This window comes from Tauraco erythrolophus, chromosome 14 (genome assembly GCF_009769465.1).
Source record: "Tauraco erythrolophus isolate bTauEry1 chromosome 14, bTauEry1.pri, whole genome shotgun sequence".
In the NCBI taxonomy this organism is placed as follows: Eukaryota; Metazoa; Chordata; class Aves; order Musophagiformes; family Musophagidae; genus Tauraco; species Tauraco erythrolophus.
Window position 1 is genome coordinate 16497356 of NC_141478.1, and position 16191 is coordinate 16513546.

A 16191-nucleotide genomic window follows, 5' to 3' on the forward strand; every position below is an offset into this window, starting at 1 on the left:
TTGCAAACAGTAAACTTAAATGGTCATAATCAAGCAGGGTTTCCTTAATTAAGATTCACATATTTCCAAGAGTTGTCATGTTCCCTGTTTTAAACAAAAGCAAATTTCTTTTTTGATTAGTGATACCTAGAAGAAAATTCTTGTTCTTTTCTGAGGTTTTACGCTCCACATTACTCAATCGTACTTACTGAAGTCCACTCTGTCCTAATCTGCCATTCACTGCAGATCTTCAGCTGGCAAGTGCTGGTTGTCTCTGGTTTCTCCAGGTGATGACAGCGGTATTGCTGAACTGTCAAGGTACGATTGGCATACATTTGCCGGCATAAGATCTGTCGATGCTGCATACCAAGGCCGCATGTCTTGCTGCACTCAGACCACTCCCCTATATCCCAGCTAAATGGAAAAAAAAAAAAAAGAAAACATGTTTTTTCAGTAAAGATTTCCTAATACTAACCTTAACAGAACTCAAATGACATGATTCTGATGCTGGTACAGAATCTTACAAAATAACACTTAAGCCTCTGCATTCATAACAATCCTTTATGAAGACAATGCTATTTACTTGTAACCAATCTACCTGTAGTGGTTGATTAATAAGCACGCATACAGATTGCACAATTCATGGTTTCAAGACACATTGCAAACATTAATTAAGCCACTAATAATTTTTGGTTTTATAAAGAATCTACCTATAATATATATTATTGCTCTAATGACACTTCGCAAAAATTTAAGATGTGTTGCATAAAAGAATTTTGCAGCAAAGGCTCTAAAAGAGGACAATATTGCAAAAATCACGTGATGCATCCAGGCATTCATTCTTCAGTAAAACTGAAAAAGCAAATTATAAGGAATGGATAAATACATTTAATTTTAGAGATGAAAAAATATCCCTAGATATATTCTTCTCATTCCAAGATTTCATTGTATTTATTTAATCGTTTTTGTATAAACATGTCATTTTGCCCTTTCAGTTTTCAAGCACGCAGGCATACACAAATAAGGGAAGTATCTGAACTGTTCACAAATTTTATTTCAGAACTTTTTAATAAATATTTACATATCTTTGTTTATATTCTCAATATTATCCTGTGGAAACAAATGAAGCTGAATTAATGAGAATTGTTAGAAATAAAAAAGGTGACAAAAATGCTTGGTGAGAGAAGACATTTCCAAGTAAGGGCTTCAGAAGTTCCTAGAGTAGCTAATATGCACTAGGAAATTTCTTGTCAGGCAGATCTAGCACTGTAACAGCAGTTACACCATTATAAACTTCTGTGGGATAAGGAGTATCCATTTGCTCCTCAGAAGAGAGCTGAAGAAAGTAACCACAAGAGAGACGGAAAATACAGCTGCTGACCTGAAATAAAGTTGCTATAATGGAAACTGGGTTTAACCAGTGATCCAATGTGCAGTGATACAACCTACAGAGGCTCTTCTTCAGACAGGTATATGCAGAAGCCTATCACTTGAAAAAATGTACCCATAGAGAGATCACATATAGTGTGCATGCCTGAACAATGACACAAATTTTGAGAAATTACTACACTCACTCGTTGCCAACTTCCCTTTTGTCTACTCCGAATGCTATTGCTCCCAGTGAAGGGGAAGAAGGCCACCAACAGCTAAGGAAAAAATATCCACTACACTTTATGACACAAGCACATAATACTTAGAAGTTCAAACTAGTTTCCTACTTAGAATAGCCTCTTTCACATGCAAAACCTCAATGACATTGGCTTATTTCACTTGACTGAAATTGTAGTATCTTACAAAGCTGGACATGGAAAGAGGTTGCAGGCCTCCTCTTCTGGAATGGGTTTGGTGCTGCTGTCACAGTAACTCTCAGATACCTCCTCGTGAGTGATTCTGTTGACGCAGTGGAAAACCGGGTACTGTGACCCTGAAACGAAGAAGAAAATTAGGTGATGCATTGCAAAAGACTCTGCAGTATAAGCCATATCAGTAGCATCCAACACTGATGCAGAAAGGAGAAGCATAACTTAACAACAGGAAATATAGACTAAGTTTTTATCCAAAATTTTCAAATGTGAGAGCTGAATGCTGTACTGTTTATATCGTAGTATTAAGGGAAGTCCTTAGTATGCAGAAAGTACAGCATGGCATAGTAGGAAAGGCTGAGAAAACATGTCCTTTGGTCTGCATGAGATCTTTATAGTGCAGAGAGTACAAACATTGAGTATTCAGGCAATTTAAAAAAAATTAGCAGTCATTCTGCTGTGCTTCTGGAAAGAGACTGAGCCTCCTTACTTTAGAGTCACGTGGTGGGAATTTTATCCACTTTGCCTGGTTTTTGAAAAGATTCATAAGATAAAGCTTACAGGTTAAACATTACTGCAGATAACAGACTCACTAACAATTACTACTCTCCATATTTAATGCTTGGTCTTTAATTTTCATGGTAGAGCAGAAAGACAGAACTCTACTCCTATTACTATTGCAAATTGACTACCAAAGTGATGACAAAGAGCAAGGTGCTAACATGCCTACTTGTATTTGGTAAGTGAAACGCTGGACTACATTAGCAAATTTCCTGACACAGGTGATCGAGGAGCTGACCAGGAAAGGCGCTCTGCTAGACCTGATACATAAAAATAAGAAAGAAAAAGTCAGGGATGTGAGAATCAGGAGCAGCCTTGGCTGCAGTGACCATGAAATGGTAGAATTCAGGATTTTAAGAGGAGAGAGCAGGGCAAAGGACAAGACCACAACCCTGAATTTCAGAAGAGCAGACCCAAACCTCTTTGGAGATCTGCTTCGAAGCATCCCATGGGATAAAGCTCTAGAGAGAAGGTAGAGTCCAGAAGATTTGGTTGATATTCAAAGACCGTCTCCTCCAAGCTCAAGAAAGGTCCTCCTTGACAAGCAGGAAATCAAGCAAAGGTGGCAGGAGGCCTGCATGGATAAGCAAGGAGCTCCTAACTAAACTTAGACATAAAAAGGAAGTACAAGAGGTGTAAGCAGGGGCAGGTGATCCCAGAGTACAGAGATGCTGTCTGATTGCGCGGGGATGGGGTTAGGAAAGGCAAGGCCAATCTCTCTGCCATGTTTATACCATGTAAAGTGGCAGCAACCCCTCCTCTCACTGTGGTACAGCAAGGGCACAGGACACCTCCATGGTAACAGGATTCATTTGGTTTCAAGAGAAACAGGGCTCAGGCAAAGAGAAGTGGTCAAGGTACAACCCACAACTGCCAGTTCAACCACTTGGAACTAGACCCACTGACTTAAAAATGGGGCGATTTTAGTTGGTTTAGGCTAACCTACAAAAAGTATCTCTAAATGACTAATTATTTATTGGTACTGAAGCTTTATTAGTGCAGATATTCAGAAATACGCAGAGAAAGAAACCACGGACAGGAAAAAACTCTGAACTGAAAGAGAAACGTTTTGCTTAGGCTAGACCTAACTTTCCTCCATGGAACAAAATAAGCACAAGTGGAATGCTATTCAACCAGACAAGCAGATACACAGTTTAGACTTCTTTCCACGAAATTCTCCTGGAATGATTTTCTCCTTTTCCTGGAATGCTTCCCTTCTCAGATTTCGTGTTTGTCATTTTGCCTTTAAAATGCATGGATGATGTGTGATCATTCTAAATAAGGCTGTATTTCAAAAATAAAACTATATTGACTGACCTTGATAATAACAATATCCTTCAGAATTTGAGGAAATACAGCGTACAACCTGAAGACAGAGTCATAAATGCCTAATTCTCAATTTTTAAAATCAGAAATAGAATGAGATAAAAAAACAAAATTCAAGTGATTTAAGCAAGCACTTTTTCAACAGAACCCATATTGCTCACATGCAGGCTGCTCTTATCTGAAACACCTACGTTTTATCTTAGGAAAGCTACCACTATCTCAGGAATGCACCCTCTACAACAATGTCTCTAGACCAAGTGTCAGAAAGATCACAGAAAAGTTTTTTTTTTTCATGTTACTGGCAAGATAGGAAGAAACAGGGCACAAGTTATCAGAACAATAGCTTCATCTTTTATCTTTCAACAATAGCTTTCATCTTCATCTTTCAGCCTGGAGGAGAGAAGGCTCCGGGGTGATCTTATAGCAGCTTTCCAGTACCTAAAGGGGGCCTACAGGAAAGCTGGAGAGGGACTTTTTACAAGGGTGTGTAGTGATAGGACAAGGGGCAACGGATTTAAACTGAAAGAGGGGAGATTTAGGTTAGATACAAGAAAGAAATTCTTTACATTGAGGGTGGTGAGGTACTGGAACAGGTTGCCCAGAGAAGTTGTGGATGCCCCATCCCTGGCAGTGTTCAAGGCCAGGTTGGATGAGGCTTTGGGCAACCTGGTGTAGTGGAGGATTTCCCTGCTGTCGTGGGTTATGTTGAACCGCCCCACACACAGCCGGTCACTCCCCCTCCCCCACCCCCAGGAATGAGGGAGAGAATTAAAGGATAAACGTGAAACCCGTGGGTTGAGATAAGAGTGATTTAATACAGATGATTTAATACAATGTAGGTGCTCACCACCCCTTGTATGCGAAGCCCGTCTCGTCCCGAAAACTGCAAATCCCGGACGAACGCGAGGCCCCGAAATAGAGAGGGGCAGAGAGGGAGAGAAAGAGAGAGAGAGAAAGAAAAAAAAAAACAGCAGAGCAGCAGCGCAGCAAGCGCAAAAGAGCAAAAGTGCAAAAAGAGCAAAAGCGCAAAAGCCCTTCTTCCCAGCTGACCCTCGCTTTTATACTGGGCATGACGCTGCATGATATGGAATACTAATTGGCCAGTTTGGCCCTCAGTCTTAAGTTCCACACAAATGACAAGGGGAATCGTGTCCCCCTTGTCCCAGCTATGCTCCCCCCTTATCCTGCCGTGTTTCTGTACTCCGCACACTGAAAAGTCCTTGGAGTTTCACTTCCAACCACAAACATCAGCTTGCTATCAGCATTCTTCTCAGAGTGAGCCTCTGAGTGAAACCAAAACAGGGAGCTCTTCTGGCTGTTAAAAAAAAACTCTGTCCCAGCTAAAACTGGGACACCTGCCCATGGCAGGGGGGTTGGAACTAGATGATCTTTGAGGTCCCTTCCAACCCTAACCATTCTATGATTCTATGATTCTATCTTTCTGCAAAATAGACTTCTCTTTTCCTTAGAACAAAATATATGTCTGCACATTTACAAAAACTGAACTGCTGTGCCTCTGAGTCAAAGACAAAAGGAAGTCCCATCTTACCTAGAAGACCTAGGCAATTTGCACAGAACTCAGCTGCATCTTTATTGGTATTTGTGTCTAAAAAGTGTGCAGAAAAGGCCTAGGTTGTAACATTAAAGCTTATGTACCTCAGATGTGGGTTTACTAAAGCCTGCACTGTGAGTGACACTGATTCGTAAGATTATTCACACTTCAAGTCTTAGAACACTGAATGGAAGATTGGTTTTCTCCATCTTTCCATTTCTAATTATCCACTTGAACCGGCAGTCTTTGTCTAAGATCTGTGGCTAATTTGCTCCACATTATTTACTCTCTGAAGCTCAAAACCTCTATAGATTTAATGGTAACTACTAAATAATTTTTAAAATTGTATTATCATATTTTGAAACTAATAATTCAAACATCTTATCCTGGGTTTCCTGAAATTAATTTCCTTTGTCGTGCAACCGACAGGTAAAGTATACATGTGATCAAGTAACAGAAAGAAAGGAGATAAGTACATTCAGCCATGTATCAAAAAAAAACCCCCAAAAACACACCAGAGATCTGTAGTAATTATAAATTATAAATTTATGACTTTAAACAAAAGCCGTAGTTGATGGTAACTGTTGGCTGGCACACTTCAGTTTCAGGATAGAAAATTTAAAATTACAGTTCCCACTCAAGTTGTTTTCTTCAAGCGTTTAATTCTATCAAAAGTAAAGCTTTGAATCTCAGCAGCTAACTTATGCTAATAGTTCAGCAAAAGCTATTATATTTTCGGAAATCTAAGGAAAAAATCAGCAGTTTGCACTTTTTAACCTTTCTACTTGTTCTTTAAAAAAAGTCACAAACATGCAGCCATGACTAACAAATTATACATCCCAAGTAATTTCCAAGGATTTAAGTAACAGTTTTAAGGTACAGGCTGTGCTTAGAGAAGACGAAGTGAGGTACTCCTCCTGTAAGATCTTTCAGACATAATTCGGACAAAGTTCCTGTGGCTCCAGGACTGGAGGAATTTGCAGAGCACCAGCCCTCTTCTCTCCGGACAACAGAGAGGGATGATGTGCTACCTCACTTCCCTGACAGGACGCAGTAGCAGTTTCCACACTGTTCAAATTCTAGCAGATTTATTTGCTCAGACATCTTAAATAGAAATCTGGGACAAAAGTTGGTGGCAATTCTCTTAAGAAGCATTTTCACTTTTTTTTAAAAAAAAGGTCATAGTCTTTTTTTTCTCCAAGCCAAAGTTTTACTGAAAAGTGCTTTGAAATCTCACAGGTTTTCATGAAAACTGTTGATTTATCCTCCTTTTTTCCTTAGGTGGCTCAAAAAGAATTTTTCTTCTTTCAATTTCCTAACATTATTTAGCTTTGACAGGTTCATTTTGGAAGAAAAAAAAAAAAAAAAAAAAGAAAATTAAAAACCAAGTATCATCTACATTTCTGCATGAAGAAATAAAATAGTAGAAAAAAGGAAAATAAAGAAAAAAGAAGAAAGTATCGTATAGTGAATAGTACATAATGAAAACAAAGCCTTAAATAGTAGAAGATTTCTTTCTGATTTTTTCACTCTGTTTTTTAATCAGCCTGTATAACCTAGTTAGACTTGAAATGCCTTAGAGGCATCAGAGATTCACACAGGCTTCTCACACCAAGATCACAAGGAATGCTCATTGAGTCTCAATAGTGTCAGGATCCTGCTCTCAAGGTCCAGTTTCTTTTGAATTTAACTTGATCAGAAAACACACACATTCTTCAAATAACAGGAAAAGAGATGTTAATTTTTGACAGTTCTCTTGCTAAATCTCATGGAGTAAATTTAAGCAGTATTGGAAGCTAAAAGACATCCTTTGAATTCTGCTTTGCTACAATTTTTCTGTCATAACTTTGACTCAGATTTCACTAATACCACTGCCAATAGCTACCAGATCTCCGAGGAAATGGCAAGAACAATGTTCAAATGTCCATAAGGTCCATAGGAAATACAACCAAGAATTCCATGGTGTAAAGGAAGAATACGTTTACCCTGATGTGTTCCTGCAACTGCATCATAAATTACCCGGTCTGGATACAAACATTCACCATGTATGTGATAATGCAAACACTCAGCAGATGACGCTCACTGATTGCTGCTAAACGATAAGCTGGTGCAACTAAGGATTCTGCCCACGACTTGTGTCAAAGACACAGAGTGTATTTAAATGCCAACTAAAATAATTCTAGTTTACGTTCCCTCCTTTTCTCCACAAAAAGGCTGGCTTCACAAAGTCCCCTGACTTTTATAGGCTGCATTTCATCTCTAACACTTTTGCAGTAATTTCTCCAAGGAAAAACGTTTTCTCAATATACTGGGAAGCAATTTTTACTGGTATCAATATTGCTGAATTTTTTTTAGCTCTATCTGTAGCTATAGCATAGACACTCATCGGGCCTCGGACCAAATTCACAAAGTGTCCTCTCAAACTAATTATGAAGCAAACGTTCCCAATGTATATGAATCAGTGACAGCGGAATTCCTTCACTGGTATGTCTTTATTTCAAAGCTCTGTGATTTTTTAGGTATGCTGATGGGTGGCTACATATAATACAAGAGATTTCACTTTCACTATCACAAAAACTTTTTCTTCCAAATAATTGCCTGCGCTACGCATTATTGAATCTGTGGTCACTGTGAATCTCTTACAGCAAAGATTAATCTGCCAAGCTTAAAGTAGTGTATCCATTGCATTATAAAAGCTCAATAATTACCACTCCCTTTCCATCCCTCTTCCTTCCCACTTCTCCTCTATAAAAACCTCGGTTTTCTGAAGTCACATTATTGCTGTTCCAGCAACATCCAATGAGGCAAAGATACAGCTGATGGAATCCCTGTGAAACCTTCCTGTAAAGATCAGAAAACTGTTGACAAAGACACAAAAAGCACTGAGGGTGTATCTGACAAAGCTGGAGAGGCCAAATGGAAGGATAAAGAATGCCAAATAATGTTGAGGAAAGTAGCTGTGTATCAGGGGTGTGAGAGGGAGCAGCTTGCCATAAAATTCTGAAATATTTCCTTTCAGAGGCAAATGCCATATGTTACCATTTAATTTACATACTTCGTATTTCATATTTTTAATTTCGCTGTTTCTACTGATTTAAATATAAGCACAAATAACAGTACCGATGTGGTTTTCGCTTGTAAGATTATAGAAAACACCAGGTTCAGCAACGCTTTGTGTATACAAGAGCTGCTGAATAGTCACACTGCTTTTTCCCCTCCCCGCTTCTCCTCTCCCACACTGGAACCTCCCCATATGAAATCTATTTTCTGTGCACGGTGTATGAGGCACTCACCTTTCCCACATGTAGCTGTGCACTCAGTTTTTCCAATCTGCTTCCAGTTGTGTTCTCGGTTTTGTCTTGGTGGTTGCACAGCAGGCACCTGGTTTTCTGGCTGATGAGAAGGAAATCTTCCTGGCTGAATAACTGGGAAAGTTCCAGCTGACTGTCCAGTAAGAGTGTCTGTCTCCCTATGTAAATCCTCATCCTCACGATTTGTACTTTCCAGCATTCCTAACTGACCATTCAAGGGCTCCCCTGTTGATGGACAATAATAAAAGAAGTATAATAATGAGCCTCACTTGCAAATGCCAGTCTATGTTTTCATCCACTAATAATCACAACTGGAAGATCATTAAACTTGAAAGCAGCTTTAATCTGCTACGCAGAGACCTCTGAATTGTCCCGCAAAGACTGTGTTGTTTTAAACTAAGATAACCAAGTCTCAGCCAGCAAATACATTAAAAACTGAAATATCCAAACACGGTGTAGAGATAATGCACCCAGTGTCAAAATTTCCCAAAGTTTGTTTTTTTTCTGTACCATGCTCCGTATTCTGTGCCTCCCCGTGTCACAGCACAGCTTCTCCTCATTACCAACAGACTGCAAACACTTACAAATTCGTCAAGGCAAGTCACAAACATTAAAAGTGGAACCAAACTCACTTGCGAATTTTCAGAACTCCATACCAGTACACCCAGCCCATATCCACAGCTCAGTCAGGAGCACGAGCTGTCCAGATTCTAGCTTGGGAAGGCAACAGTTTTGTGCTTGATCCTCTTCAGTTGGAGAGGAAGGAGAAACTGCAAGGGTTGGTTTAAACTATCTCAAACTCCGAGGAGAAAAATCATGTTCTATTTCATTTCTGAGACACGGTTACACCACTCCAGCTCATGGAAAGCCATGGTTAACATTTTAACAACAAAATTGCTACTGAAAGTAGAAATATGTGACAAGATTCTCTGCTACAGTATAAATAATCCCTGCCAGTACTAATTCATTGAAATCACCAAATCTATGCAGACTTCTCTTTCAATACGTAGGCTGAAATTCTGGGTCTCTCCCACATCAATGGCAGCATTTATACTGAATCTAATGGTATGAATGTCTCCATTAGCTTATTGGGTAACAAAATGTGTATAATAATAGGAAATAGTGGCATTTTACCTGGTCTCCTGTGAGCAAGCAACTGAGGACTAATGACATTGTCTCCTGGAATGATATACTCATAATGTATACCTGGGTTAGGCTGCTGATGTATCATCTGAAAAGAAAAACAGCCATACATCCATTTCTTCCACTTTTTATATTACTAATGCTTAAATACGTACTTGAACTGATCAACTATGTAACTTTATCATTGGTCAGGATAGAAACAATGGTAAATGACTCTCTCCAAAAAATGCAAAAAAAGATACCTGTTTCTGGAAAAAATAAGAAAATACGGTTACTGTATATGCAAGCTGAGTTAGCATGTGATGGCAGAGAAACTGTTTCTCTATATCTTCTTCAAAAAATGTAAAACTGACATGCCCAGGGCCAAGGTGCGTCTGTGAGCTGCACCAGCCACGGCCTCACCTCTCGCCAGCACGGGCAGCAAAGGCTCACATAGGTCTCAGCACCAGAAGAGACAGTCCTAAGGTCACCAAAACGTTCTCAGATAGGAGAAGCTTGACAGATGCTTGAGGAAATATAAGAAAGGAAGAAACGAAGCAGAGAAAAATAAATACCACAGACCCCAATCTACAAATCTAGCCAAGTGCCTTTTTCCAGGTTTATCAGTTGTACTTTAACGAGGCACATGCAGACTGCACACACATTGTTCCACATGTACCATCTCACAAATCAAACTGCTCCTTTCATCACCATGCAGCGAACTCTGCACCACTCGCGGAGACTCAGCAATCAACTAGCTACAATTACTAACACACCACTTTCACCATAAGCATTGCTCAACAAAGACCAGGTGGACAGATTACAAAAACCCACATTCTTGTTACAGCAGCTGAAGAGTGCCCGTGCAACCCTCCTGCATCCTTCCACGGTAATTTTCAACTGAATGAAGATGTAATGTAAGCCCAGACAGACTCCCACTGCTTTACAGCTAGCCACAACTCTATCAAAGTGTTCCTTATGAAACACCAGCAGGAACCCTAAGCTTTCCTCCTTTAAATGTGAAAACGAAGCTGAGTGGTTTCAGAACACTGCCATACAAGCCCATGTGAGCTGACATGAGCACACCTCTGAAAATCAGTGTCACTTCTTGTGTGCTTGTTTAAGCAGTTAGGCATAATAACACCTGAGCAAGGTATGACCTTAAGAAAGCTTTTTAAAACTGTTAGCAGCACACTCCATACCCAGCTGGCTTGTATTACGTTGCTGCTGCTGAGAGCCTGAGCATACTCACGCAAGAAATGCAGGGGTGCCATCAGCTGCTAAGTTCACTAGTTTAGCTTTGATCACTTCAGTACTGCTTCTACTGACGCTGCTGCTTTAAAAGTCCTGAACTCTGTGTGGGGATTGGTCAGGCAGAAGCCTCAGATTACACTTTAACTTACAGTATCTTTTCTAAAAACCAAAACCAAACCAAACAAACACCAGAGCTTGCACTAGCTCTTTGGTTCTGCCAAACCATGGGTCAGAAAGCAAACAGTCATGCTACGCCAATGGCTTTATGACCCAGCAGAGCACACTTACGCTTCAAGGTTTCACTAAATTCATCACACCAATTAACACCAAGTAGGGATTCAGACTTTTGTTTTTCCCTGTGTCAAAATCACTTTTTCTTTGCCAAATATAATAGCTGTTCCTCTAACTCTTTCCCTCGGAGATCATTTATTTTCCTGAACCACCTAATAAGGCGTTGCCTGTAACAGCTTTTGTAAGGGTTGGTCCTTCCCATGTCACTTTGTTATCCAAAAAACGCACCCGCTTTGTGTTTGCTCTGAGCACTGTGAAGCTGATTTCAGCTGAAGAGTACCCCCCACCTTCCAGAACCAAGAACCAGTTCTTAAGATGGTTCCAGGAACAGCTTTCCAATGGTTCCCATGGTTCTTCCATCACATTTCTCAAAACAACTGACAGGTACATGTTATAAACATGAAGTCCCTATGAATACATTGTCACAGCTTTTCTGCAGGAAAATACCTGGAATCAGACAATAGTTTTGCTTTGAGTTAGTGGACCTAAGTCTTTGCAGCAATGTATACTTCACACTTGGACAAAACCTACATCTCTTTTTATCTTGTTAATTATAACCTGCTGCAATGTAGAGAGGATTTTCCTCCGCATTTTTAGAGTGGAAGAAAGACAGCACGATCTCAGGAAAAAGGAACAGAAAGCCAATTGGAGTTCCTATCTGCAAATCTCTTCATTTTTCTACACAGAGCATAAATATCGCGAGTATGGATGAAAAGATTCAGGAACTGCAAGACAAAGCCTAAAATAAGACGTCTGTATCTCTGCAGCTACAAATTTCAAACCTGTAAGAGAGGCTGTGTCATACTGATGACTGATTTTTTCATTTAGCACTATCCATTTTTATCTTCCCACACTATATTGAAAAAGACACTAAACTATCAGCTTATAATGAATTGCAGTATTCCTCGTATCTACAAGAAACATCTCAGATAAGAGTCCAGTCAAATTAGATGTGGCGATCCACAGTAGCAGCCACAGAGCAAAACTGATAAAGCTATGCTCATCATGCCAGCTTTCTTATATCCATTTCAAAGGCAAAAAAAGACAAGACAGTCTAAAATAAAACATTAAAATATGATAAATTTAAGCGTAAGGGGTTTTTTATGGTGTTACTTTGGAAATACCTGTTTAATCCATTTCCTTATCCTTTCTCTCCAGATCATTACATATTAGGCATCAATCAGCTGACAATAAAAACTTAAGACCAAACCTCAGCTCATAGTATCCTATAACTACACACCATGTATATTTTAAAAACATGGAGTCTGCATTGCAGAATCTAGGAGCCCAACCATTTAATCTGCCAGGCTTAATCTTAATCTTTTGCCAGTCTTACATGGCAATCAATCAGAAATTATCCAAAAAAGAAGTAATGTTTGCATAATTATTACGTTGCTTTAGTAAGACACCATATAGCAGATGGGAAATAACTTTGCCAACATCTAACCTCTCCCAGATGAGTAATCAGGGTAGTTACTATCTGTTTTTCTATGAAACAACCCAGCACACTCACTTTTTCAATATGAATCCCCTCTCTTAGCCACAATGTCTTCCTTCTTCCCTTCTCAAAAGGCTGTTATCTATGGACTCCCAGTGCAGCTTCGTATTAAAACTGCCCTGCTTCGAATCTCACATTCTAAGGTTTTTTGGACTTATATTTCTTCTAAAGAAAACCGAGCTGGTATCACTCTGTGAGAGGCCTTGTGTGATTTAGGTATTTGCTTCAGTTCGCTGTAAAATTAAACTATGCCAAATTTGCTTGAGTAGGAAAGTATCTGGAGAAAATCCAGTTCACAAAAAAATCCCGGACATTTGTATGCTTAATCTCTATTTTACTGAACAAGTAAAATTGGTTTTACTGGATCAATAAAGTTTGAGAGAAAAAGGCTTCACCATTATTTAGATTTCCTATGACCTGGAGGAAGATGGGAGCAACAACAAACAACAGTAAAATATCAAAAATAATGTTTCAAAATTAAAAGAACAAAACAGTAACAAAGTATTGGTACTGAATGCAATTTTAGTGTTGCATGTTAACAATGAACTGAACAATTTTTTTCCATCAAGAAGATTAATCTAAATACAAAAAACTTACATAGACATCAAGGACTTCATTTGTTGGACCATCAGCTAAAAATGACTCTCCTGCAGTGCTGGAGATTTCATTTGGGCGTTTATAAGTGAACATTGTCCCACCACCTTCATATCTCCCAGGTCGATCAATTGCCCAGTTTCCATTGATGATGGAACGTCCTGATCGACTCCGCAATGCTGTAGAGGATGGGGACAGAAACACAAGGACTTGGATCAGAGGAAATCACCTTCACATACTTCACATTACTTAAATGTTCTTAAGGTGTTCTCTGATGCCAGGGGACAAACCTGTGCAGCTGTCAAAAAGAACAGTTATATCAGTAGTTGTGCAAATAAAACCAAGCTTAGAAAACTTTGTCTGAACACTTGGTATGTTTATGCTGCAAGAAAAGAAAGAAAAATCAAAGATAGCCTGGAAACCTTCTTCAACAGTTTCTCATAGGTTGTCATATGACTCTCAGCCAGCCAGCAGCATACACTGAACATGCACAGATCCCAAGGAAGGTTTTTTCATAGAATCATAGAATCATAGAATGGTTTGGGTTGGAAGGGACCTTAAAGATCATCTAGTTCCAACCCCCCTGCCATGGGCAGAGAAATCCTCCACTACACCAGGTTTTCCTCCACTTCCTTCCCATTGAATTGACTATTTTATGATACAGACAGAACAAAACACAGAGGCAGATAGAGAAAATCAGTACATTATACAATGCAGAAGCACCAAACACTTTAGGGACACAGAATATCCTGGGTTGCCAAATATTACAGTTATTCTTCATGAAGCCATTTGGCTACTCCCTCCATTTCGTTTTCGGAACACGATTTTTGCCAGGACATCTGCAGAGCCCTGATCTGCAGCACTCTTGATGAGGCAAAGTGACTTTGCAAACCAGATACCAGCCAGGGAAGGATAAAATATGGACTCAGTATCCAGTTGTGCAGTGCGTTCCCTTTGTCATCATGGGCAATTCACTGATTTCTAGGTGCCTCTGTTCCTTCTTGCTCCTACTTCCTTTATCTGTCTACGTGACTGTCATTTTAAGTCCTTAAAGTCAGTCCTGCTGTGTACATGTGCATAATTTCATGCAATATTACAGTTATCAATTTTAAAATATAGTAATATATTGAGGCTGAAACCGCATCAGATGCTGTTTAAGTGCACAGGAAAGACATGACCCTTTCTCTAAAGGCTCTACTCAAAGATTCTCAATTTTATTACAAAATAATTTGCTTTTAAATACAGACTTTAAAACAGACAACAAAATCTACTAATATCCTTGGCTCTATATTGCTTGGCAATTTACTTTTCAATGCAAATTCAAGGTATGAGCTTTGAACTTACAAAAATGTAGAATCAAAGACCCAGTTATTCCAGAGACTGTTTCTTTGTCCAGTCACAACAGCTGCAATACTCAGTTAAAATGCTATCAGCATTATACACAAGTGCATATGTTGCTGGAAAAAACTTAAAGAGCCGACATGCATGGCCTAAATGATGAGAAATAAAATTTGTGCTGTTAATTCCAAAGTAATACGCATTAGAGAAGGAACTTAATTTGTTCTTACATGTACCAGACTTCTGAAATAAGTGAGTTAATCAATGCAAGCAGTCTTTCTGCTTTTGCTGCAGGCCTCTCGATGAAGATCAGTGTGACTGCATGGTGAAAAATGGTCACAAAATGTCAAGGTAAAGGCGCATTATGTTAAAAAACGGCAATAGAGAACCCCACTGCAAATATCATTGTTGTGTTATAGAAATTAGTCATTTTAAGTGCAATACTATTGCCACATTTCAGAAACCATGTCAATCACTTCATTACTTTTCTTTGAGTATCCACTTGTTGAAATAAAATCTCCTGTATTGAGAAAATTCCGTAGTTACAGATAAAGATGCAGGTGTATATAGACATATGGATTAAAATCAATTATTCAGATTCAAAACAAAAAACCAAGGGAAAGTAATGAAAAAGAAGTTTTTTACATTCAAAAAGAATATTTTTCACATGATGTTTGTCTACAGGAATATCAGCTTCAATCCAAGAATAAGCTATTATGGGGAACGCTTTAATAATATCCAAGAAGGGATTGGACCAGTAGATTTTATTTTTTTTTTTAATTAATAAAAGTAAATAGCTGGAAAGCAACATCTTGATATTTAAGGTTTGAACTTCGCAATATTCTATGTATATGAGGCCTGTAACTTGAACAGATTATTTTATATTTGCCAACTGCACATTCTTACAGTATCTTATGAAACAACTTATTGTTGACCACTACAAAATACAGGGAACTGGACAGATCACTATCTTGATCCACAGAGCAAGTTCTGTAACTCTAGTAGAAGACTGAGCTGATATCCAGGCTTAAACACAATCCAGCATAGAAGATCTCAGAAGAGAACACACTGGGTGAAGGGACAGTGACAGTGTGAGTGTCCTTGCCTTGTTACACTGCAAGATTCAAAGTCTTTTCTCCCCTATGGGAGTGGTTGCCACTGACTAACCAACTATTTTTAATGTAGTTAACATTGAGGAAATTGTTTATAGAAAACGATTTCATTGTGTTTTTTATTAAATTTTGAAAATAGTTCTTAAATACCATCATGTACCTACATCTCTTCTAAGTCGTTACCATTGTTACTTGCTCATGTGAAAGCAATCGCTCATTAGACAAAGTGGGTGACTTCAGCAGTCTTCAAGAATTAACCAACTGGAGTTTTCAGTTATGTTTGTGATTTCCAGTCAGCTTGCACTACACATGCAGAAACAAAGGTATGCAATACCTTTATTATCTAGCTACTAATAACAGCTCTGAATTGCAGTTATATGGGCTTTATTAATCATCCCTGCACTAAACTGATACAGTCACACTTCTGGAGAGGCAAAGGACTCAGCAATCT

The 16191-nt window shown here is 38.9% G+C and overlaps 1 protein-coding gene across 2 annotated transcripts in view; it reads right to left on the bottom strand.

Moving 5' to 3' along the window:
- THSD4 (thrombospondin type 1 domain containing 4) overlaps positions 1–16191 on the bottom strand; it is a 279442-nt gene that overhangs the window by 20253 nt on the left and 242998 nt on the right. For both annotated transcript variants that reach the window (XM_009991440.2, XM_009991441.2), the window contains 5 exons: positions 13294–13469; positions 9666–9762; positions 8514–8756; positions 1774–1903; positions 189–393 (listed from right to left, as the gene is read on the bottom strand). In XM_009991440.2, the coding sequence (XP_009989742.2) occupies positions 189–393; positions 1774–1903; positions 8514–8756; positions 9666–9762; positions 13294–13469 (851 nt within the window). The remainder of the gene's footprint in view (positions 1–188; positions 394–1773; positions 1904–8513; positions 8757–9665; positions 9763–13293; positions 13470–16191) is intronic.